The sequence below is a fragment of the Pimephales promelas genome, chromosome 1 (genome assembly GCF_988280905.1).
Source record: "Pimephales promelas chromosome 1, fPimPro1.hap1.1, whole genome shotgun sequence".
In the NCBI taxonomy this organism is placed as follows: Eukaryota; Metazoa; Chordata; class Actinopteri; order Cypriniformes; family Leuciscidae; genus Pimephales; species Pimephales promelas.
The window spans coordinates 49457111-49483804 of record NC_142769.1 but is presented as its reverse complement, the minus strand read 5'-3'; the positions used below and the strand labels follow the sequence as shown (position 1 = coordinate 49483804).

The window sequence follows — 26694 nt, the reverse complement described above, 5'->3', positions numbered from 1 at the left end:
TATAAGAAACTTGCTCATGCTAGATATAAGGTTCCTATTCGCCTTATTTGTAAAAAAAAATAAAAATAAATAGCAAACCCTGAGGGCTGATTCTATGGCCATGAAGTTGTTAAATAATAATATTGCTGATTTTGTGTAAAGAGGTGAGAACTTCTGGAACTTATTATCTGGAGCAGATCATATTGCAGAGTTATGGAGACAGCATTATTGCAATATTTTTAATTGTGTGCAAAATGAATGATATTATTTTGAAGTTATATAGATGGTTATATATGGTTTTAAAGCTAAACACGGTACAGATATGTGCATTTATGCATTAAAGGAAATAGTAAATTAGTATAGAGATTAAAACTCATCAGTTCTTATGCGTTTTATTGATGCATCGAAAGCTTTTGATCGAGTTCACCCAAAAATGAAAATGAAGTCATTAATTAGTAATTACTCACCCCCATGCTGTACCAACGCCGTAAGACCTTCGTTCATCTTCGGAACACAAATGAAGATATTTTTGATTCAATTTGAGAGCTGGATCACTGCTACATAGACTACTAAGAGATCGAAACTTACTTGATGGCCCAGAAAGGCAATGAATGAAGAAAATGTTTAAATATTCCATGTGACTCAGTAGACCAATCACAACAGACTGGTCATATGACCAATTAGAGCAATGTAGCTCGCTGAGGCTGAACCATATGATTTTTTTTTTTAAAGATATATTTGGGAAAGATGAGCAAATCTCTACTATATGTTTGAAGATATTTGTTTTTTTATTAAAAAAGAGCAGATATTCAAGACATAGTAAAACAAATAAAAACTTAATCTGAAATAAAAATGACAGCTATATTAATTATAAAATAATTTCTGCAAACAATGAGAATAAACATTTGACAATTTACTTCAACATTCAGAACATTGAAAAACAGAAGAAAAAATACAATAGAGATATGATACCAAAAGCTGCAGTAGCTCAGCAGAGTTCATTTGAGCATTATTTATGTCAAATTCAGACACATTATAAATATAACTGAATAATGTTGAAAAAGAGAAACACAGAATGGGATTCATTCATCAGGACAGCAGACTTTCACTCCTCCATTACAGCAAACTGATTAATCTCATCAGACTGAGCTGGAAAACACACAAGATAAGAATAAGTGTTCATTATTCATAGTGGATGTAATTAATCTATGGGAGAAAAGATCAGAGCGAGAGAGAGAGAGAGAGAGAGAGAGAGAGAGAGAGAGAGAGAGAGAGAGCGAGAGAGAATCTCACCATGAGTTCTGTAGTATTTGACTCCTATAATGATGGTCACGAGCAGATATGGAGAAGCTGCCAGCAGAAAACTGAGCAGTTTGAGAACTGAGAGAACTGGCAAAACAAAAAAAATCATTTCATCATCATCAAAACTTGTTAGATTTTCTTATCTATAATAAAAATAATGTACTATCTAGTGCCTCCAGATTTGACTTTTCTTCTGTTATTTTACTTTTAAACCTTTCTATTAAAAATATTCTTGTCATGTAGGTCTCAGTGAAGCCATTGCTCACTGACTGCTATTTGGAGTTTGACATATCCCACTAAACGCTGGACGTCGGATAGACGTGCAGATCATGTCTATATTGGGTCCGTCGGTCCATGACCAATTCTGGACACCTATTCGATGTCTAAACTGGGTCCACTATTTGGACGTCCAACCATGACCCAATTTGGACGTCATATTGACCTTCAACATTTGACCGTTGAACTGGATCATTTTTTTTTTACCTCATTTGGACATCTATTACAGGTGCAGGAAATTTACATGATTAATACATATGAATACGTATTATTTATAATTATTTAAGGTGTAATGCTGTAGCTCAAACGGAGAAATCGTATGGAAGTCTCGCGCATGCGTTGTGGAAATCGTATGGAAGTCTTGTTTCAGGCCAACATGGAAGAAAAGGAATAGTAGAATAAAGTCGTTATTTTTGTTTGTTTTTTCGCACAAAAAGTATTCCCGTCGCTTGATAAACATATAGTTGAGCCACTGTAGTCACATGGAATATTTAAACATTTTCTTCATTGACTTTCTGGGCCGTCAAGAGCCAGTCCCTTAGGCAGCCAATGTGGTAGTTATACAGCTCTCAGATTCAATCAAAAATATCTTCATTTGTGTTCCGAAGATGAACGAAGGTCTTACGGGGTTGGCACAGCATGGGGGTGAGTAATTAATGACTTAATTTTCATTTTTGATCTGAAGTGGTGTAAGCTGGTGTACGCAGATCGCAAATCTCGCGCATGCGTCGTGGAAATCTATAAGGAAGTCTCGTTCTGGCCTACAAGGAAGAAAAAAATAGTCGAATAAACTCGTTATTTTTGTTTGTTTTTTCGTACAAAAAGTATTCGCGTCGCTTGATAAACATATAGTTGAGCCACGGTAGTCACTTGGGATATTTAAACATTTTCTTCATTGACTTTTTGGGCCGTCAAGAGGCAGTCCCTTAGGAGCCAATGTGGTAGTTCTCTTTCATCATCTCGTGTTCGAGATCCACCTATGGGAAGGGCATCCGTACCTGACCTCTGCAGAAGCATCCAATTGCACCAAGTCTGGCTAGACAGACAGAAGCGCGCGGCCAGTGCCCGATGAGGCCACACCCCTCACCCACGGGCATATAACATCTGGGCGCGCTGCTATTCCTCAGTTGACATTCGCTTCTCGCGACCTCTGCACTGACACAGTTCGGTTGGATTAACGTTACGCTGTCCACTTTCGAGTCTACAGGAGGACATATCGCCAGATCAGCCTCCGCCAGACGTGAGTGACAGTCGTTTTTCTTCAGCCTATCCGCTGTGTATTTTACATCCGGAGCCACCGAGCTCTCACTGTCCTTCACCTGCTCCTCCTTACATGGCTGCCCGCCACGTATTTTCCGAGTTCTTCACCGCTGGCCCACCCATGGCTATGTGACCGTCTAAACAGCCGCTTCCCCTGGGGAACAGTCCATCACGACGAGCCTGCCCGGCCGTGTGTGGTGCTCTCATCGCCGCTAAGGACCCTCTCGTTCTGCGCGGTCCGCTTGGGCTTAGCACGCTCAAGAAGCTTTGGAGAACCCGGAGAATTGCGGTCATTGTAATTGCTGCCCATGTAGCTTTTTACAAAGCCGGCTTTAGTTGCACTATCCAGCGCACCGTGCTTGGAATTTCTTACTCGGATGGGGGACACGGTGATGATGACGCGCTACCGGGGGACTCCCGGAGCGCCACAGATAAAATATTTGAGCGGTATTCAGACCCAATCCGCATTCCCTGAAGAGGACATCTTCGCGGGAAAACCTCACTCTCGTTGACGAACCGGTCGGTTCCGGCGACGAGGATGACGCGGTCTTTCTAACGTTACCCTAAGCTAGCGCTCACGCGGTTTTGCCTCAGTCGATCCTCCTGGAAGTTTGCGGCCGTTCGTCTCAACATTGTGTGGCCAGCTCCATAGAGCGCCACCGACCAGGATAGGAATATTTACGACGGGTAAACGCGGGTACCACCGCCCAGCCTGAGGAAACAACTCTTCAACGTTTTTTCCAGTGTTCGCGAAGCTCTCAAGCGCGCCTAGAGCCTCCCGCTAGACTGTTAACACTGTCTCACGGGCCTTGATGAGTAGGAAGGCGGCCCTGAACGCTAGCAGCCCGCCTGGGAGTTCCACCATGGGAGCCTCCAGCCCGCGTTCACGGGCCACGAGCCCTCCGTATTCTCCCGGTCCCGGAACCCTTGTCCGAAAGACACGGGGTCTCCCTCGGACGGTCGGGTAATCCCGTCTCGTGGCTACCAAGCCACAGGGGGGCTGTTGTGAGGGAAAGTACATAAGCAGTGTTACCACACCGCACACACTTGGTTCCCTCACCCAGTTATTAAAGGCTTGCCCCAGTGTTTCCCAACACAAAACACAAACTATTATTAAACGAATCAATTGAATTCGTGCAGATTTTTATATCTGTGTCAACATAGAGAGCATATCTCTCTGATCCCTTGCATGTCGCCCCGAGTCCACCCTCAAGATGGCGCCATTGCCTCACAAATCAACCAGCTGGGTTCGCACAGCTCAGTTGCGGCTGCAAGCCATGTGTTTCTAGTGCACGTTGTGTGTGTGGAAGGCTTTGGTCATTGTGTTTCCCAACACATGACTAAATACACGTTTAAACAAACTAGTCTTATATATCCTTAAAAACGGATAGTACTTTCTGCCTGCACTTGAGACTGCCCAGTTCATGTGTTCAGGAGATGTGTGTTTTCCCCCCAATTTCAGGGGACCCCTTGTGGGTGAAAGTTTAGCACAGTGTACACCACACTATGTTTGCCCAGTTCACGCAGTGTTTGCCCAACACAAAACACAAATATAACGAATCTAACATATTCGTTTCGGAGGGAAAACCTCTTTCCGCAGAGAGAACCTTTCTCACTGCAGAGAGAGGAAACCCCTCCGAACCCCCGCATGTCGCCTCTAGTGTGCCCACGAGATGGCGCCATTGCATCACAAATAATTCTGTTGGTCTCAAGACACAGCTCTGCTCTGTCCCGAGCGGGGACACTCGCGAGTCACTAAGCGGCTTGGCGAACCGTTTCGGCTCCCGAGTGGGTTATGCGTACAATAATGCAGGGTTACAGATTGCAATTCGCAGTAAAACCCCCTCATTTCAACGGCATTCTCTTTTCTCACACGGAAGAGAAAGCTTCTCACATTCTGGAAGAGGAAAATTCATCTCTCTTAAACAAGGGAGCGATTCAGGTGGTACCCCCCAATCTGATGAACCAGGGTTTTTATTCCCGGTATTTTCTGGTTCCAAAGAAAGGCGGCTCTCTCCGCCCTATCTTGGACCTTCGAGTGTTGAACAAACATTTGAGGAAATACACCTTCAGAATGCTGACACAGGGCGCACTCGCCCGTGCCATAAAACAGAATGACTGGTTCACATCAGTTGATCTGAAAGATGCTTTCTTTCACATAAGCATTTATCCTCCGCAGAGGAATTTCCTTCGTTTTGCCTACCAGGGCATATGTTGCGAATTCACAGTTCTTCCGTTTGGACTCAGTTTGAGTCCCCGGTCTTTCTGTCTGTGCGCGGAGGCGGGCTTAACGCCTCTGAGAATAACAGGTCTGAGAATCCTGACTTACATAAACGATTGGGTCATCATAGCCGAATCGAAGGAGAAGGTGTTGCAGGACACCGGCCGTGTGCTCGCGCACATCACATCGCTCGGGTTCCAAGTGAACGTGGGCAAGAGCAATCTCACGCCCAGTCAGAATGTCAATTTCCTGGGTTTGGAGTTGAACTCGGTTGCCATGCGAGCGCGTCTCTCTCTAGAGCGCGTTCGCTCTCTATGAGCTGTCTGTCACAGTTCAGAGAAGGGGCGAAAGTGCAATATCGCACATGTCTCAGGATGCAGGGTCTCATGGCTTCATCCACCCAAGTTGTGCCATTAGGACTCCTTAAGATGAGGGCGTTCATGAAATGGGTTTTGTCGATACAGTTCAGCCCGATTCGCGACCTTTGCCCCTCGGTTAAAGTGACGCGCGCGCGTGCACTGCAGCCCTGCGCCATTGGAAGAACGCAGACTTTTACGCACGCGGTTACGATGCGGAAAGTGGTGACGACAGATGCATCCTTAACAGGCTGGGGTGCCACCCAGGAGGGCAAAACGGTGAACGGTCTGTGGCCAAACAGACTACGTTCAGCACATATAAATTATTTAGAGCTTTTTACCAATTGGAAAGCTCTGAATCATTTTCTGCCTCGCCTGCAGGGACATCATGTGCTGGTACGGTGCGACAATACCACGGCTGTGGCATATATCAACCGTCAGGACAGCTTGCGGTCGTCGAAACTTCACCTCCTAGCTCACAAGCTCTTGGTGTGGAGCAGACGGGTTTTCTTGTCGCTACGCGCGACTCACGTCCCAGGCATTCTGAACGTCGGCGGATATCTGCTGTCAAGGGGAAACCCAATCTACGGGATTGGCGTCTTCATCCGCAGATAGTGGAAATGCTATGGATGAGATTCGGACGGGCGAGCGTAGATCTATTCGCCTCGCGCAGAAACTGCCATTGTCTTATGTTTTTCTCTCTAGGGACATGGACGCGCCCCTCGGGGTAGACGCACTGGCCCACCCATGGCCGAGAGTGCTCCTGTATGCTTTTCCTCCCCTGTGCCTGATATTCCCACATTGGCCAGGGTGAGAGAGCAGGGCCTGTCTCTCATTCTGATAGCACCCAGATGGCCCAAAGCACCGTGGCTGGCGGAGATAATCCCTCTGTTATACGCCGAGCCATTGTGCCTTCCCGTTCGCACGGATCTATTATCCCAAGCCAACGGTGAGATTTACCACCCCCACCCGGACAGGTTGGCTCTCTGGGCCTGGCCCGTGAGAGGACGAACCTGAACGCACTTGGGCTTTCGCCACGTGTGGTTACCACTATTCAGAATGCCAGGGCCGTCTCTACACGGCCCTTATATGGCTGTAAGTGGCAAGTGTTCGAGGGATGGTGTGATGGGCGCGGTATCACATCTTATCAGTGTTCAGTTCCTGATATTTTGTGTTTCCTTCAAGACCTCATGGATAAAGGCAGGTCCTTTTCCACCATTAAGGTCCACTTGGCTGCTATTTCAGCCTGTCATGTGGGTTTTGAGGGCTCGACCGTCAGTCAGCACCCTCTAATCTGCAGATTTATGAAGGGTGCACGCCGCTCTTTGCCAGTCGTCAGGAGAACTGTCCCGGAGTGGGACCTCTCCATGATGCTGGAAGCTCTGTCTCAACACCCTTTTGAGCCTTTGGATAGTATTATTTTTAAGCTGCTGTCTCTCAAGACAGCTTTGCTTTTGGCCTTGGCATCTGCTAAACGTGTCAGTGAGCTACATGCACTCTCGGTTCATCCCTCGTGCTCTAAGTTCTCTCTTAGTGGAGATAAGGTCTTCCTTAAGCCTAACCCGGCCTTCATGCCGAAGTGCTTCCCTGCGTTCACTTCGGAGGTGTTGGAGCTGTCCGCTTTTCACCCTCCTCCTTTTACCTCTCTAGAGGACCAGAGGCTGAACGCTCTGTGTCCAGTCCGTGCCTTACAGGCATATATGACCAGGACGAATGCTTTCCGGAAGAGCGACAAGCTCTTTGTTTCATGGGCTCCCCCTCACTTAGGGAGTCCAATTTCGAAGCAACGCCTCTCACATTGGGTTGTGGATGCTATTACCATGGCTTACAAAGCAAAGGGAGTGCAGCCCCCTAGGGGCATCAGAGCTCATTCCACAAGAGGTTTAGCCACCTCTTGGGCTCTTAGGGGAGTGTCACTGCAGGACATCTGCTCCGCTGCCAGTTGGGCTTCTCCTCATACCTTCGTGCGCTACTACCGGCTGGATGTCACCAGTACCTCGGTAGCACATTCGGTTCCAGGGGTCGGGTCGTCTTAGCCCCTCCCTGCTGTAACCCTGTTGGGATATATATACCATTAAGAGTGAATGGGCTGACTGGCCATGTTCATTCCTGTAACCTATCATTTCTTCCCCTTTCGGGTATAGATTATGTCTTGGTGGGTTGGGGTTACTATCTCGCATGTTTCCCATGCGTATTTCATGTCCTGCTTGTCCACATTAGTTAGGTGTGGTTTCACCATCGCAGGCTCATGATTAAGGGACGTGTCAGGCACCGCCTCCCTGAGGTGACCGTCCTTCTCTGGCTTCAGAACCTCACTGTGAGTGTATTGGGCAATCGGGGAGCTGTCCATGTCTCTCCCATAGGTGGATCTCGAACACGAGATGATGAAAGAGAACAATAGGTTACTGTCGTAACCCCGGTTCTCTGAAACATCGAGTGGAGAGATCCACCAGCTTTGCCTCGCTTGCCGCACGAGAAGCGAATATACTTACTGAGGAATAGCAGCGCGCCCAGGTGTTATATGCCCGTGGGTGAGGGGTGTGGCCTCATCAGGCACTGGCCGCGCGCTTCTGTCTGTCTAGCCAGACTTGGTGCAATTGGATGCTTCTGCAGAGGTCAGGTACGGATGCCCTTCCCATAGGTGGATCTCTCCACTCGATGTTTCAGAGAACCGGGGTTACGACAGTAACCTATTGTTATACAGCTCTCAAATTTAATCAAAAATATCTTAATTTGTGTTCCGAAGACGAACGAAGGTCTTACGGGGTTGGTACAGCATGGGGGTGAGTAATTAATGACTTAATTTTCATTTTTGGGTGAACTAACCCTTTAAGCCTACCCAGAAATGCGGAAAAACTGCAATACATCTAAAATCCGCTAGAGGCCGGTCCCAAACGGGAGCAAATATCCATAGACGTCATGTTAAAATGTCCGTTTTCACAGCATAAATTCATGTTTACAGTTTGGTCCCATGGACTTTTATTGTAATGTTCAATATGTTCCGCGTGCCTGACAACTGTGAGGGGGGTGATTTTTTTTCTAAATCGTTAGTTTAGATCATATTTAGATATAAAACGTATGACAAATAAGGGCGGTTAACTTTGATTGACAGCTCATAACGGGCTGCGCCGAGTGAATTTGACGTCTCGGCCATGATCTGACAACACATCGTATCCTTTCTGAAACTTTTGTATTTCCCAAGACTTTCCAGTATGGCGCCGCCCATACCCCCCATAACCAGCCTCAAACCTGTTCTTCAGAGAGTCTACAGACGCTTTGTCCTTATTTTTTACAGTCTATGTTAATATACAGTCTTCAGTCACCATCTATCACTGTTTATGACTTCTATCATTTATACTTAATGTGTCTAAATTTTACCTCACCCTTCAGATCATAATGAGTCATGTAAGCTCTTATAAAGAAGATAATACAGATACTGAAATATAATACTGAAACATACAGATCCTGAGAGACATATCTTGTAAAATCAGATGCTTACTGTAACTCACAGTTCACTTTGTCTAACATGCAGCATCTAGAAATGTTTACTAATACAGTTTTTTTAGTTGCAGTTTATTAACTGTTTATGTATCATTTGAGCAATATCCGTTCACTGTTAGAAAAAAAGGTACGAAAGCGGTCACTGGGGCGGTACCTTTTCAAAAAGGTACACTTTTGTACCTAAAGGGTGCATATTGGTACCATAATTGTACAAATATGTACCATGACGGTACCAATATGCACCCTTTAGGTACAAAAGTGTACCTTTTTGAAAAGGTACTGCCCCAGTGACAGCTTTTGTACCTTTTTTTCTGAGAGTGTTCTATCAGTGATGATTACTCACCCGACACAGTCAGAGTCACTTCATCACTCCAGTAAGAGCAGTCTGGTGCTCTGCAGCCGTTACACCTGCACTCCTGTGTGATCTCTGTGGTGATCTTGATCTCTTTCTCTTTAGAGTTGTGCCGTGTATCTCCACACCTCCATCTATATGTCCATCCTTCCCCCAGTATGTCACATGTGAGAGTGAAAGTCTCTCCTCTGAATTTCAGTAATGGTTCAGGCTGAACAGTCAGAACTGCTTTAGGTCTCTCTGTCTCTGGATCTGATATGTTGTGATAAAACACAAATAAACCAAGATAAGTGAATAAGATGGAAAAGAAGAGTGAAAACGGCAGTGTGTGCATTTCTTGTCTGTATGTCCAGTAATTGTGCAACACAATTAAAATATCAGTAGTACTGTTCCTCTTGACACATCATGCCCTGCTCACTGACAACAATACACTCACTTTATTTTTATATTTTTACAACCTCCTTCTTTTCTTCTGTGCAAATAAAAGCCCTTCTTATCACGTCATCACGTCTCAGTGTAACTTATTTCTGTAGTGAAGAGGATCAGACTCACGTGATAATGTCAGTGTAACAGCGTCACTGATCTCTGACTTCAGTCCATCACTTCTTCTCTCTCCTCTACAGGTGACGCTGCTGCGTCTCTGAAATAGGCCTTCATCAGATCTGAAGCTGAATGCTCTGTCAGTGCTGAAGAGCCGAGATGATCCGTCTATAAACCAGCTGTATGTCCAGTCGTCTGCATCTCCTGGTAATTCACATCTGGCAGTGTAGGTTTCATGTATGTCTCGCTCTATCTTCACTACAGCCTTTAGTCTCTCTATAACATCACATAAAACATTCAGATGTTTAAACATTAATCGTACAAGACATTTGTTTCATACACAGCTCTGCTGTTTCATTAAGGACCCAATAAATGTCATGAACAATCGACATGCTGCTATAAATGCTTTCTGTTCCACTGTGTAATAAGATTTGAAGAAAATATAAATGTCAGCCGGGAACGCCTCGGTGTCCCCCAGAAGAGCTGGAAGAAGTGTCTAGGGAGAGGGAAGTCTGGGCATCTCTGCTTAGACCGCTGCCCCCTCGACCCGACCCCGGATGAGCATGAAGAAGATGGATGGATAAATATATAAATCACCTTGAGTTTGTCCAGGGCAGATGTTTGAAATCAGCACTAAAAAGCAAAAAAGAGAATAATCACACACACACACACACACACACACATGGTGGGCGGGATAAATTAAAACATGCAGGAAACTTTTTAAAATAGAAAAAAAGAAGTAGTGACAATGTTGATTTGATGCAAGAGATCTCGACTCTTTCACATCTATATAAGGCAGTCAATAATAACTGCAGATATTGAGCATGAAAGAGGAAGTGTGAAGAAATCATTGCTAAGAATATCTATGTGATGCTGTCATGATAAAACTGACACCACAAAGTGAAGAGAAGCTGCAGATCTTATTTTGCGTGCCATCAGTGCTTCATATAGGAAGTGACATCATTGCTCATTAATGTCAGTCAGCACACCACAACAATAATAAGATATACTAAAGATCCACATGCTAAAGATCTGAGATGCTGAAGATCTGCTGAAGACAACAAACTAAACTAACACACACAGAAGTGTGTGTGATTCAACACCATTACAAACCGTAACTGAACGACTGACGAATCACAATAATGATCAGTACACTAATTCAGCTAGACTGTTTTTCACTTTCACACACACTGTAAGAAATCACCAGGAATTCACAGGATAAAAGAGGATTATTTTTTATAATAAATTAACTGTGGATCTCAGCAGCTGCAGATTGATTTGATACTCAAATTATTAGCAGCATAAATGAAAAACACATTCAGTGCATAAAAATATGAAATACAGATGAAGAGCGATTCACTATTATGATACAAATGTACAAATGAAGCATAGATGAGATACTGTATATACTCACAGAGCATTAGAGGAAGTGTCCTGAGCTCCATACTGGTCTATTAATGACACACTGTCAAACACACAGCCAGTCTTATAGACTCAACACTTCCTGAACAGAAGAAACCGTAGTTCACAGGTCTGAGTCGTGGCACCAAACAACCCTTCCTTCTTATTCCTGCTTATACTTCCCTGACTTTAGAACCGAATAAATAAACCAAAACTATATCGTCTTTTAAGAAATTGTGAAAGAGTTCCTCATAATAAAGAGCCTTGAATACATTAAGAAAACTCTTATTAGAGATGTTCATATGTAGACTACATTACACAGATGGCTGGTTATATAGGAATGGATGCAAATCTACTTCAGACTGAATGAGAAGCGATTCATTTCAATGCTGGATCTGAATTGGGCTTTTTGCAGATCACGTATGACGCCAATTCGTATTTCCATTTTTGGCGTGCTATCAACACGCATAATTGCTTTTCAGCGTGTTCACGAATGCCGCTGACTTAACGTTATTACTGTATATATAAATATATGACTTACCTCAACATCGTCCCTAAACCTAACCGTCACTGGGGTTAATGGCATTTATGACTGTTCCCTTACCATCCTAGGAAAAAAAAGATCGCTCCCCAGATGTAGATGTACATTTTGTTTCGTTTCACTCGGACATTTGACGTTGTGTACAGACACGCGGAATCACTCGACATTAATGGCGTAGACATACACGCGGATAGCTCAAAATGCGTATAGAGATAAGATAACACGCCACTTGACTCGAAAGTGGCGTGTATGTTTACACAAAAGTCATGATGTCATGTTGCAGATCACTTTAAACCAAACATTAAGAATTACTGTCGGACTCAAAAGATGTATAGACAAGCGTTGATAGTCTCAGAGCCTGAGAAAAGGGAAGTATAAAAACACCAGTTACCAAGAATTTCTGGGTGATTTTGCAACACAGCGATCATGTCCGGCCCAAAGCCAGTTTGATCAGTTTTCTGATCTCTGTAGAAGGAGTGTGTGAGATGTATGAGTGACTGGCCGATCAGTGTGACTGATTGACAGCTGTAGATAATGATGCAGTTTGGATTTAAATCAAACTTCTGCAGCTGTATAAAGGATTATGTGATAATATCATCTGACCAATCAGAGCAGAGTAGACCAATCACATCAGACTGGGCCACCTGACCAATCAGAGCAGAGTAGACCAATCACAACAGACTGGGCCATCTGACCAATCAGAGCAGAAATCAATCAGAACAGACTGGGCCACCTGACCAATCAGAGCAGAGTAGACCAATCACATCAGACTGGGCCACCTGACCAATCAGAGCAGAGTAGACCAATCACAACAGACTGGGCCATCTGACCAATCAGAGCAGAAATCAATCAGAACAGACTGGGCCACCTGACCAATCAGAGCAGAGTAGACCAATCACAACAGACTGAGCCACCTGACCAATCAGAGCAGAGTAGACCAATCACAACAGACTGGGCCACCTGACCAATCAGAGCAGAGTAGACCAATCACAACAGACTGAGCCACCTGACCAATCAGAGCAGAGTAGACCAATCACAACAGACTGGCCATCTGACCAATCAGAGCAGAGTAGACCAATCACAACAGACTGGCCATCTGACCAATCAGAGCAGAGTAGACCAATCACAACAGACTGGGCCATCTGACCAATCAGAGCAGAGTAGACCAATCACAACAGACTGAGCCACCTGACCAATCAGAGCAGAGTAGACCAATCACAACAGACTGGGCCACCTGACCAATCAGAGCAGAGTAGACCAATCACAACAGACTGAGCCACCTGACCAATCAGAGCAGAGTAGACCAATCACAACAGACTGGGCCACCTGACCAATCAGAGCAGAGTAGACCAATCACAACAGACTGATCCATCTGACCAATCAGAGCAGAGACCAATCACAGCAGACTGAGTCATCTGACCAATCAGAGCAGAGTAGACCAATCACAACAGACTGGCCATCTGACCAATCAGAGCAGAGTAGACCAATCACAACAGACTGGCCATCTGACCAATCAGAGCAGAGACCAATCAGAACAGACTGGGCCACCTGACCAATCAGAGCAGAGTAGACCAATCACAACAGATTGGGCCATCTGACCAATCAGAGAAAAGTAGACCAATCACAACAGACTGGCCATCTGACCAATCAGAGCAAAGTAGACCAATCACAACAGACTGGGCCACCTGACCAATCAGAGTAGAGTAGACCAATCACAGCAGACTGAGTCATCTGACCAATCAGAGCAGAGTAGACCAATCACAACAGACTGGCCATCTGACCAATCAGAGCAGAGACCAATCAGAACAGACTGGCCATCTGACCAATCAGAGCAGAGTAGACCAATCACAACAGATTGGGCCATCTGACCAATCAGAGCAAAGTAGACCAATCACAACAGACTGGCCATCTGACCAATCAGAGCAGAGTAGACCAATCACAACAGACTGGGCCACCTGACCAATCAGAGCAGAGTAGACCAATCACAACAAACTGAGCCATCTGACCAATCAGAGCAGAGTATCTCGCTGAACCGTATGATTTTTTTTTTTTAAAGATATATTTGGGAAAGATGAGCAATTCTCTGCTATATGTTGAACATGTTTGGTTCTTTATTAAAAAAAGAGAAGATATTTAAGACAGTAAAACAAATAAAGACTTAATCTGAAATAAAAATGATAGCTGCATATTAATTATTAAATAATTTCTGCAAATACTGTTGAAAAGAGAGATATGATAGAATGAAGCTGCAGTAGCTCAGCAGAGTTCATTTGAGCCTTATCTATGTCAAATTCAGACACATTATGAATATAACTGAATAATGTTGAAGAAGAGAAACACAGAATGGGATTCATTCATCAGGACAGCAGACTTTCACTCCTCCGTTACAGCAAACCGATTAATCTCATCAGACTGAGCTGGAAAACACAAGATAAGAACAAGTGTTAAATATTCATAGTGATGGTGGATCTGGTTTAATTAAAGAGAGAGAGAGAGAAATGTTTTTTATTGTTGTTTATTTTTATTTTTTTTTCACTTGTATTTATCTACATATATGTTTGTATATTACTATTGCTTTGGCAATATTGTGCTATTTTACACAGTCATGCCAATAAAGCTCAATTGAATTGAGAGAGAGAGAGAGAGAGAGAGATAGATAGAGAGAGAGAGAGAAAGAAGTGGGCAGGGAGAAGTGGAGACCGAGCAACACTTCCTCACCAGCTGCCCCAACTATGAGGACATTAGAGGGACTTTACACAAAATTTGAAATACTTTACCGTAAATTCATGCAATTAAATAACAAAACACAATTACAACATCTATTAGGTGAAAAAAGAGATTGTATCACACTAGCAGCCAGATACATTGATGCATGTCACAAAAAGAGAGAGTCGACGACCAATCAGTGATGCGCCAACACACACACACACCGCTGTACACCACACACTCATATACATTGTTTTTCTAAAATTTTCACAGAATTTTTTAAATGTTCATAAACTGTTCCATTTTATTTATTTTACACTGTTAATTTGTACAATCAATTTAAAATGCTATATTATTTTACTATGTTGATGTCTTTATAATTATTCTACATATTCCAAGCTTTGGCAATATTGTATGATGTACAGTCATGCCAATAAAGCAATTTTGAATTGAATTGAGAGAGAGCGAGCGTATCTCACCATGAGCTCTGTAGTATTTGACTCCTATAATGATGGTCACGAGCAGATATGGAGAAGCTGCCAGCAGAAAACTGAGCAGTTTGAGAACTGAGAGAACTGGCAATGGAGCGTCTGAATCTGAACAAATAAACAAACAAATAATTTCATCATCATCAAAACTTGTTAGATTTTCTTATCTATAATACAAAATAATGGACCCTCTAGTGTCTCCAGATTTTTTTATTTTACTTTTAAACCTTTCTGTTAAAGAAATATTCTTGTGATGTCGGTCTCAGTGATTTCTTTGTTCACTGACTGCTATTTTGGAGTTTGACAAATATTGTCCAACGTTTAAATCAATATTTACAGTCATCAATCATGTCTGTCACTGTTCATCATTTATATTTCATACTTAAAAGCATCATACAATTATTATTTAATGCACATATTATGCCACACGCTCCTATCACTGGCCCTTTATAAGAGTTTTAATAGCACTTGTTTTGTTGAAGTATAAAAAGATACACTGATCTCCACGGATGTAAAATCAGACTGATGTGCAGGAGAGATTCACACACTCACCTGAAAGCGTCAGTGTAACTTCATCACTGGTGAGTGTGTATCGTGATCCTCCCGTCTCTCTTCCACTACAGCTGTAATGACCTGTGTGAGATTCATCAACTGAACTGATTCTGTATTCCTGTGATTGACTGACATGAATCTGTGAACGATCTTTATTCCAGCTGTAGGTCCAGCTAGTGCCGTCTGTCTCCTGTATGTCACATGTGAGAGTGACCGTCTGTCCTCTGAACACTCGTCCGTCAGGCTGAACACGCAATACAGCTTTGGGTCTCTCTGTGAGGAATGAACTGTGTTTAATTTAACTGACAGAACATGATACTGTTGATGGATGACATTAATTCGCTTACATTTTAAATCAGATTGCACAGTAAAAACAGCATTTCTGTCAGGACCACTATCGTTAAAAATGATTGACATTTAGCATACAGTTTGGATTGCGGTAAGGTCCTGTTCTGGAAAGCCTAGCAGCAATAACACCCCTTAGAGTAAACAGGACAGAACCAACATGAATGTATTGCAGATATCATTAATTCAAGAATATAATTCCAGAATTTATTCTGTTTCAAGGGGAATCGAAATGCCAAATCCTGACTGACGAGAGGAGGAGCTGGGGAGGGAGGAGGGTAATGAGCTCCTGAGAAACGCCACAGCTGCTGATAATACTGAGGAGCTTATATACTACATATATATAGTGATAGGCATCGTATTCCTATAGGGTAGACGTGGATCAGCTGATGCGCCAGAACTATATGCTTGATTTACCTCTTATTGTTAGTAGAAAACTATATATTTACAGACATCAATCATATCTCTGTCACTATTCATCATTCATATTTTATACTTAGAAGCATCATACAATTATTCTTCAATGCACATATTTTTCAAAGTTTTTTAATGGCACTTGTTTTGTTAAAGTATAAAAAGATACACCGATCACAGTGATAAGTTTCCCATAGATGTATAATTGAGTTGATTTGTGTCTGTCAGATTGATGTGAAGTTGAGCTGAACACACTCACCTGAAACCATCGGTGTAACTGACAGTGGAGCTTCAGCAACTGGAAAACATAAACACAACCAAACTCATCAACTGTTCATGATCAAAAAACTGCATAAAATTAATGCAATTAATTTAAAGAAAATCCCAGCGATTTCATGTAAGGCTCAGTGAAGTCATTGACTTGAATTTCTTTTAATTGTCCGCCACCCTGAAGTTTGATAACAGCAAATTTTGTCCAAAGGTGAACATTAAATCTTCAAAACAAGCCACACTGAAGTTTTCAAATGGGTACTTCTGTCTCTTTTAGCAACGTTTTGTAGCCGGGCTAATGCCAGAGCATGCATCATTGAGAATGAAACGTGGTCTGGAAACCACATGTTAAATTTCTCGTATTTGAGGCGTGGTTTATGAATGCCCAGAGCCGTATTATTGGGTGCTACGAATGTCTTTCAAATGCGCCTGTGCTCCCTCCCGTTCTGTGATTGGTTCCCTATTTCAGGGGAAAATTTGGTTCATGGTATCCAGACTGCCAAGCAGCGCGAATAAAATCGCACTACAGCAAGGCAGAATGGGGAAACCCAGGCTAAACGTAAACCCAAAACCAACTTTTTTTAGTTAATGATCTGTAAGAATGGATCTTTATTAATACCAGTCATTGATTTGAGTAACTTTTTTGACATTTGTGTATAAAGTATTTTAATTCTACAATATATGGTGTAAAAACGTCTTAGTGCTGCCCTCTTCAGGTTGAACTGTGGCTACTGCAGTTGAATTTTCCTATTGGATGTTTCGCACTTCGTGACGTAGGCAGCTTTCAGCTCACCACGCTCTTGGTACGAGCGGCAGTATAAAAACCAGCTTGTTTCGTCAAAACCACTGTAGCGAGTCAGGAGTTGGAATTGTGAGTACTGAAAACGATCAGGATAGTGTTTTAGCATCTATTTTGTCTCCTCTATCTCCGCTGGGGTCTGCCCACTTTTTTAGCATTTTTCAAATATTGCCAGTGGGTGGAGTCAGGCTCGGACCAGGGGTTTAGTTACCCTTTAAAGGGATACTCCACTTTTTTTGGAAATAGGCTCATTTTACAACTCCCCCAGAGTTAAACTGTTGAGTTTTACCTTTTTTGAATCCATTCAGTCGAAGATGTATCTTCATACATCATGAAGTGCACAAGACCATTAGCATTTCTCTCAAAAAATTACCAAAGTGTTTCGATATTTTTCCTATTTAAAACTTGACTCTTCTATAGTTACATCGTGCAATTAGACGAAAAATGTAAAGTTGTGATTTTCTAGGCTGAGATATGGCTAGGAACTATACTCTCATTCCTGCGTAATAATCAAGAAACTTTACTGCCGTACCATGAGTGCAGCAGGCGCGATGACTACACAAACTTAGTCCCGGTCACGTTATAAGCCGGGGACTATTTTCAGGCGCTGCGTCATATCATTACGCCTGCTGCACTCATGGTACGGCAGTAAAGTTTCCTGATTATTACGCAGGAATGAGAGTATAGTTCCCTGCATATCAGCCTAGAAAATCACAACTTTACATTTTCCGACCGTCTGTCTAATTGCACGATGTAACTATAGAAGAGTCAAGTTTTAAATAGGAAAAATATCAAAACACTTTGGTAATTTTTGGGGAGAAATGCTAATGGTCTTGTGCACCTCAGTGATGTATGCTAAGCTATGCTAAAAGTGGTGCCGCCAGAACCGGAGATCGGCTGAATGGATTCAAAAAAGGTAAAACTCGATAGTTTAACTCTGGGGGAGGTGTAAAATGAGCCTATTTCTAAAAAAAGTGGAGTATCCCTTTAAAATATTAGAGTTGGTTTGTTTAGGTTTGTGCCTGAATTAATGAAGTCAGACTGATGTGCAGGAGAGATTCACACACTCACCTGAAAGCGTCAGTGTAACTTCATCACTGGTGTGTGTGTATCGTGATCCTCGCGTCTCTCTTCCACTACAGCTGTAATGACCTGTGTGAGATTCATCAACTGAACTGATTCTGTATTCCTGTGATTGACTGACATGAATCTGTGAATGATCTTTATTCCAGCTGTAGGTCCAGCTAGTGCCGTCTGTCTCCTGTATGTCACATGTGAGAGTGACCGTCTGTCCTCTGAACACTCGTCCGTCAGGCTGAACACGCAATACAGCTTTGGGTCTCTCTGTGAGGAATGAACTGTGTTTAATTTAACTGACAGAACATGATACTGTTGATGGATGACATTAATTTACATAATATTTATATTATTAAATCAGATTGCCACATTACCTCTCACTGTTAGCGTGACTCTTGGACCTACTGTTTCTCCTAATACACCACACCCGTACTCTCCTCCATCAGAGACTCTCACATCTCTCAGTGTTACTGTATCAACACCTGATTTTATTGTCTGGTGGTCTTTGTACCAGATAATCCTCCGTCCAGAGCGTCTCACGTCACATTTCAGAGTAACTGAGTCTCCAGTGAACACTGAACTCTGGGGCTTCACTGTTACGCTGGGTCTGTCTGTAAATATTTCATGAAAATTTGACCTCACCCTTCAGAGTAATAATTGACAGTAATACCTCACCTCATTATGAGTAATAATTGAGTATAATTATACAAAACTTCAGAGTAATACCTCGCCTCATTATGAGTAATAATTGTATTATGTTCTAACATGAGAACTCATATAAAGAAGATGTAGAAATATACAGATCCTGAGAGACATTGCTTGTAAAATCAGATGCTTACTGTAACTCACATTCACTCTGTCTAACATCAGCATCTAGAAATGTTTACTAATACAGTTTTTTTAGTTGCAGTTTGTTCATGTATTTGAGCAATATCCTTTCTATCAGTGATGATCACTCACCCGACACAGTCAGAGTCACTTCATCACTCCAGTCAGAGCAGATTAATGATCCTCTGCAGCCTTTACACTGGCAGTTCTCTGTGATCTCTGTGGTGAACTTGAACTCTTTCTCTTCAGAAATGTGCTCTCTATCATCATCACACCTCCATCTATATGTCCATCCTTCCCCCAGTATATCACATGTGAGAGTGACAGTCTCTCCTCTGAGTATCAGTGATGGTTCAGGCTGAACAGTCAGAACAGCTTTAGGTGTCTCTGGATCTGATATTTTGTGATAAAACACAAATAAACCAAGATAAAGAAGAGTGAAAATGGCAGTGTGTGCATTTCTTGTCTTTGTCCAGTTATTGTGCAACACAATTAAAATATCAGTACTGTTCCTCTTGAAGCATCATGCCCTGCTCGCTGAGGACAATACACTCACTTTATTTTTATATTTTTACAATCACCTTCTTTTCTTCTGTGCAAATAAAAGCCCTTCTTATCACGTCATCACGTCTCAGTGTAACTTATTTCTGTAGTGAAGAGGATCAGACTCACATGATAATGCCAGTGTAACAGCGTCACTGATCTCTGACTTCAGTCCATCACTTCTTCTCTCTCCTCTACAGGTGACGCTGCTGCGACTCTGAAATAGGCCTTCATCAGATATGAAGCTGAATTCTCTGTCAGTGCTGAAGAGCCGAGATGATCCGTCTATAAACCAGCTGTATGTCCAGTCGTCTTCATCTCCTGGTAATTCACATCTGACAGTGACGGTTTCATATTTGCCGGGCTCTGTCTTCACTACAGCCTTTAGTCTCTCTATAACATCACATAAAACATTCAGGTGTTTAAACATTAATCGTACAAGACATTTGTTTCATACACAGCTCAGCTGTTTCATTAAGGACCCAATAAATGTCATGAACAATCGACATGCTGCTATAAATGCTTTCCACTGTGTAATAAGATTTGAAGAAAATATAAATGTATAAATCACCTTGAGTTTGTCCAGGGCGGATGTTTGAAATCAGCACTAAAAAGCAAAAGAGACAAATCACATACATGCATGCACACACACACACACACACACACACAAGGTGGGCAAGATAAATTAAAACATGCAGAAAAAAAAACAAAACAAAAAAAAACCAGGAGTGACAATGTTGATTTGATGCAAGAGATTGCGACTCTTTCACTTCTATACAAGCCAAGGCAGTCAATAATAAACTGCAGATATTGAGCATGAAAGAGGAAGTGTGAACAAATCATATATGTGATGCTGTCATGATACAACTGACACCACAAAGTGAAGAGAAGCTCAAGCCATCGGACTGCAGATCTGATTTTGCGTGCCATCAGTTATCCACATCCTAAAGATCGGAGATGCTGAAGATCTACTGAAGACGACAAACTAACTTTACAGAAGAGTGTGTGATTCAACACCATTACAAACCGTAACTGAACGACTGACGAATCACAGTAATGATCAATACACTGATCTCATTCAGCTAGAGTGTTTTTCACTTTCAGACACACACTGTAAAACAATCACCAGGAATTCACAGGATAAAAGAGGATTATTTTTTATAATATATCAGTGTGGAAATCAGGACCTACATATTGATTTGATACTCAAATTATTAGCAGCATAAATGAAAAACAGATTCAGTGCAAAAAAAATATGAAATACAGATGAACAGCAATTCACTATTATTGTACAAAATGTCCAAATGAGTATATCTAGACTCGATTTATACTCACAGAGCATTAGAGGAAGTGTCCTGAGCTCCATACTGGTCTATTAATGACACACTGTCAAACTCACAGCCAGTCTTATAGACTCAACACTTCCTGAACTAACAGAAGAAACCATATACATTTTAAGAAAAGTCTTATTAGGCATGTTCACATGTAGGCTATTACACAGATGGCTTGTTACGCAAGTATTTGGTCACCCACAAACCAGCAAGATTTCTGGCTCTCACAGACCTGTAACTTCTTCTTTAAGAAGCTCTTCTGTCCTCCACTGGTTACCTGTATTATCGGTAGGGCTGTCGCGGTAACCGCAATATTGTAGTACCGCGCTTCTGACAAGACAACCGCAGAGGATTGCACGTAACCGCAGCAACCGCGATATTCACGTTTTTTTTTTTTTATAAGGCTATACCCTTCTTGTTTTGAACGTAATGCATGTGTATTGAATGTTAAACAAGTTCATAATGATAACAAGACTGTTTATCATGGTGATGTGTAGCCTACAGGCTTCACACAGACAGTGAATGAGAGATCGGCAGAGCGCGTGCAATTACCTGCCTCTGTCTTTGAAGTCGTGAAAAGCTTGTCGTGTCAAAGGGAAGCGAAATATTTGTTGCATCATCATTTTAACGTTCTCTTCACGTGTATTTTCCCATAAATGCGCGTCAGCAGCAGCGCTGTTCAACATCCCACAGCACAAGGAAGCCGAAATAAAATCAGTGAGTCACGCATTGAATCAATGGGTCTCTAATAAGTGAAGCATCAGCTTCAGCGTTGCCCATGCGACGCATTGCTGCTCAGCTGAGCCTTGAAAAGTTGAACATCAATGTTAGAAATAATTAACATATTGTTTCTTAACATCTCTTTTAATGAATCAGCTTTTTTAAACGTGTTCGTTGAATGAACGGTTCAATGACTCGCTCAAAGTCCGTTGTCATAACAATATGCGCGCTGAGTGAAAGTTTTTCAATGCGCATATACTGTAGACGCTGTTTAGTTTCGGTTACAATGCTTACTGAAAATGTCCTCGTTTTTGTCCACATCGTAAACTTTATTTATATAGCAACAAAAACATATAAATTAAATAAATAAATGGCGGTAATACCGCATATCGCGCTATTGAGCCACTCAATATTACCGCAAGGGAAATTCCATAACCGCGACAGCCCTAATTATCGGCCCCTGTTTGAACCCGTTATCTGTATAAAAGACACCTGTCCACAGCCTCAAACAGTCGCACTCCAAACTCAACCATGGCCAAGACCAAAGAGCTGTCGAAGGACACCAGGAAGAAAATTGTAGACCTGCACCAGACAGGGAAGAGTCAATCTATAATAGGCCAGCAGCTTGGTGTGAAAAAAATCAACTGTGGGAGCAACTGTAAGAAAATAGATGACATACAAGACCACTGATAATGTCCCTCGATCTGGGGCTCCACGCAAGATCTCATCCCGTGGGGTCAAAATGATCATGAGAACGGTGAGCAAAAATCCCAGAACTACACGGAGGGACCTGGTGAATGACCTGCAGAGATCTGGGACCAAAGTAACAAAGGCTACCATAAGTAACACACTACACCGAGAGGGACTCTAATCCTGCAGTGCCTGGCGTGTCCCCCAGCTTAAGCCAGTACTTGTCCAGGCCCGTCTGAAGTTTGCCAGAGAGCATATGGATGATCTAGAAGAGGATTGGGAGAATATCATGTGGTCAGATGAAACCAAAATGGAACTTTTTGGTAAAAACTCAACTCGTCGTGTTTGGAAGAAGAAGAATGCAGAGTTGCGTCCCAAGAACACCACACCTACTGTGAAGCATGGGGGAGGAACCATCATGCTTTGGGGCTGTTTTTTCTGCAAAGGGGACAGAAAAACTGATCCGTGTTGAGGGAAGAATGAACAGGGCCATGTATCATGAGAGTTTAAGACAAAACCTCCTTCCATCAGTGAGAGCCTTGAAGATGAATCGTGGCGCGGTCTTCCCACACACACGGCCCGGGCAACTAAGAAGTGGCTCCGTAAAAAGCATTTCAAGGTTCTGGAGTGGCCTAGCTAGTCTCCAGACCTCAACCCCATGGAAAATTTGTGGAGTCCGTGTTACCCAGCGACAGCCCTGAAACATCACTAGAGGAGATCTGCATGGAGGAATGGGCCAAAATACCAGCTACAGTGTGTAAAAACCTGGTGAAGACTTACAGGAAACGTTTAACTTCTGTCATTGCCAACAAAGGTTATGTTACAAAGTATTGAGTTGAACTTTTGTTATTGACCAAATACTTATTTTCCACCATAATTTACAAATAAACTCTTTAAAAATCCTACAATGTGATTTCCTGGATTTTGTTTCTTCTCATTTTGTCTCTCATAGTTCAAGTGTACGATGAAAATTACAGACCTCTCTTATCATTCTAAGTAGGAGAACTTGCACAATCAGTGGCTGACTAAATACTTTTTGGCCCCTCTGCCCTTATGAAAATTAACCATGGTTTTACTATAGAAACTATGACCATAGTAACCGTGGTATTTTGGTGCGAACTAGTGTTGTCAAAAAACTCGGTACTTCGGTACCAAGTCGGTACTAAAAAAAAAAAAATGTTACGGTACCAGCTTTTCTAGGTACAGAATACCAGGTTAATCCAGTTAGACACGCTGTCTGAAAGGTGCACAGTTGCGTCCTCTTCATAACGCTGATATGTCTCTCTCTCTGAATCCACTTGTTGACACGAAAGGAGGAAAGAGCCACATATGGAAATATTTTATATAAGAGGTATAAGAGAAATATAAGAGGCCGATTACATGCAAATTCGCAATTTCAAATATAGGCGCGAGGCAAGCGCGCTCATAATAAAAACTCGTTGCATAGCAACGACAGACGCCGCGTGAGAGCAAGCGCTTTGGAAAGAATAAGCACGTGTAAAAATATAATAAAAAAAAACACGCGCGATATGTGAACGGCCTCTAAAGTGGTTTCGGGGTAGTTTTACGAGTACATGAGCACAGTAGTATCCACCCGACACCAGAGTACTGGTATTAGTATCAACGCATCCCTATTTATGTCATTTAATGTCAGTGCCAGTTCTAGGCGTATTCTTGCCTTTATAACTCAGCAGTTTTAAAAAGCCTTTTCAAAATTAAATATGAATGCAGTTTTAGATTAAATAAAAGTACAGTCAAATCAAATAAAACATGTTTTTTCTCCTGTAGCCTATAGTTTGGTAATGCTACAATAAGATACCATTTATCAACATTAGCTACTTCACATCAACACATTGAGTGAACAATATATTTTTACAACATTAATTAATGTTTGTAAATGTTATTTAATAGAAACACTTGATTGTTCATGTTTGTTCACTTCATTCATTGTGCATTAAATAAATGTTAACGGATTAGAACTACACAAACAACTTTAAAAATGTGTTAGTGCATACTATTGTTTATTTTAGGTCATTTTATCTAATTTTTTTCTAAAGTGTTTATAATACAAATGTACAGTTTCCATACTTGTAACCGTGATAAACACTTAAATATATGTAAATTTAAACTAAGCTTTGGTACCGAAATTGGTACCGAGAACCGTGAATTTTTACTGGTATTGGTACCGAATACTGAAATTTTGGTACCGTGACAACACTAGTGCGAACCATGGTTTTTAAAAACCATGGTTTTAATACCATAGTTTTACTACAGTAATATTGTAATAATACTACAGTAAAACCATAGTAACCATGACTGTAGTAACTGGTATTTTTAAAAACCATGGTTTTGATACCATGGTTCTACTACAGTAATATTGTAGTGATGCTATAGTAAAACTGCAGTTTTACTAAATTATCTTGAATTACATTTAAGTCATTCAGTTACAACAAACACCTACAAAATAACAACAGAAAGAAGTTATCATTCTATGATACAGACTTTATTACAAAAATATAGGAATGGATGCAAATCTACATCAGACTGAATGAGAAGTGATTCATTTCAATGCTGGATCTGAATTGGGCTTTAGGCCACCCTTAAAAATATTCTTGTTTGCCGTAACCCGACCGACCCTGTCAATTTAGGGCCGACCCAATTTTTTATTTTTTTTTCCTTTTTGTCCGACCGACTTGCCGGTTGTAACCTGCGTTCAGACCGACCGATTTTTTTTTTACTCTTCAAACGACTAATTCAAATTCAATAAAATAATATTAATTATATTTTAGTTAGTATTGTGAAAGTTGCTTGTGTCTACATACCCTACAAACGTAGGCTACGTTCTTTCTTAAATAAAAACCCGTGGCGTCATATTCATCAGATTATGTTTACACCATTGGTTTAACGTTACGCGTGTCACTATATGGCTTGTACGTTCGCTCGTTTCAGTGTTCCCGCTTGGTACCCGGTATTAAAAGGGCAACGGGGCTGAATATCAACCATTTCTATATATAATAAAAATATTAAACAATTTGTCTGTGATGCAATTTTGCTATTCGCAGTCCAGAAGATAGAGCGATCTCTCACCCGGAGCCACAGCGCGCACAGCACGACAGCCCTGCTTAATGAGTGATAATGAGGACAAAACGTGGTTACACTTTAGATCTGGGATATATTCTAATTGTATTTTAGATTTCCGCTTTCAAAGATTATAAAAAGAAGATATTTGAGATGAAACCATTACAGACGCATTCTGTCCAGCGCAACTTCCTTCCCTTCACAGCGTTGCGCTGTCATTTCTTCCTAAAACCCAAACGTAGGCTACCGTCAGAATCAGCACGATCGGTGATTGTTGTAAAATGCAGTCTGTACTGTTGCTAAACTGCGGACGCGTGCAATCATTAAAAGAGCCATTGAAAGCACAAAAGTCTGCGCAAGAGACGTTGTTCACGACGCGCGCTCCGAAATGCACTAAAAGACGACTCAACGCCTGTGATGAGACGACTCAACGCCTGCGATATGTTATGGCGCCGTTTGATTCATAAACAATATTTATATTTAATATTTATATTTAAACAATATGAATGTAAGCCAGAGGAGAACTGGCCCCCGACTGAGCCTGGGTTCTCCCAAGGTTTTTTTCTCCATCCAATCTGATGGAGTTTGGTTCCTTGCCACTGTCGCCTTGCTTTTGGCTTGCTTTGAGCTTGCTCAGTTGGGGTTATTTATTTAGTGTTTAGCAATGTTGTTGATCTGTGTTGTGCTACTTACATGTTATCACTGTGAAGCTGCTTTGATACAATCTGTATTGTGAAAAGCGCTATATAAATAAATGTGACTTGACTTGACTTGACTAAAACGAGACAAGAAAAGTAGGCTATCGCCTCATTTTGGGCTTCATGTGCGCATCTAAACCATCAAATATACATAAACACAGTTTATGTCTTAATTGGACGTAAATAGTTGGGAGAAAACGATGGTGCATCAGTCATCTATTACAGTAGAGTTCTGCATTCGGTCTTAAAGGGGCAGTAGTCTAATAAACGTGACGATTGAGCCAATGCGAATCAAACAACAAAAGGCAGATAAAAATCACTCACAGCTCTTTAATGAATAACTTAAACTTTAATAAGCATTAATCTAACTATGATAAACTATGCAGTGTCATTTTACATTTGATTACTAGCTAAATTAAATTTCTT

General features: G+C 41.9%; 1 protein-coding gene across 1 annotated transcript; it reads right to left on the bottom strand.

Annotated features, from left to right (window-relative positions):
* Positions 1–744: 744 nt before the first annotated feature.
* Positions 745–21310, bottom strand: LOC120469321 (uncharacterized). Its single transcript, XM_089122697.1, has 16 exons — positions 21087–21310; positions 20323–20358; positions 19881–20144; positions 19341–19601; positions 18755–18991; positions 18375–18647; positions 16494–16532; positions 15476–15748; positions 14915–15031; positions 14118–14146; positions 12121–12298; positions 10385–10420; positions 9800–10063; positions 9239–9499; positions 1273–1368; positions 745–1128 (listed from the first exon to the last, which is right to left on the bottom strand). Exons 1-16 carry the CDS (start codon positions 21115–21117, stop codon positions 1085–1087), a joined length of 2439 nt encoding a protein of 812 aa, XP_088978823.1. The 5' UTR covers positions 21118–21310; the 3' UTR covers positions 745–1084.
* Positions 21311–26694: the final 5384 nt, after the last annotated feature.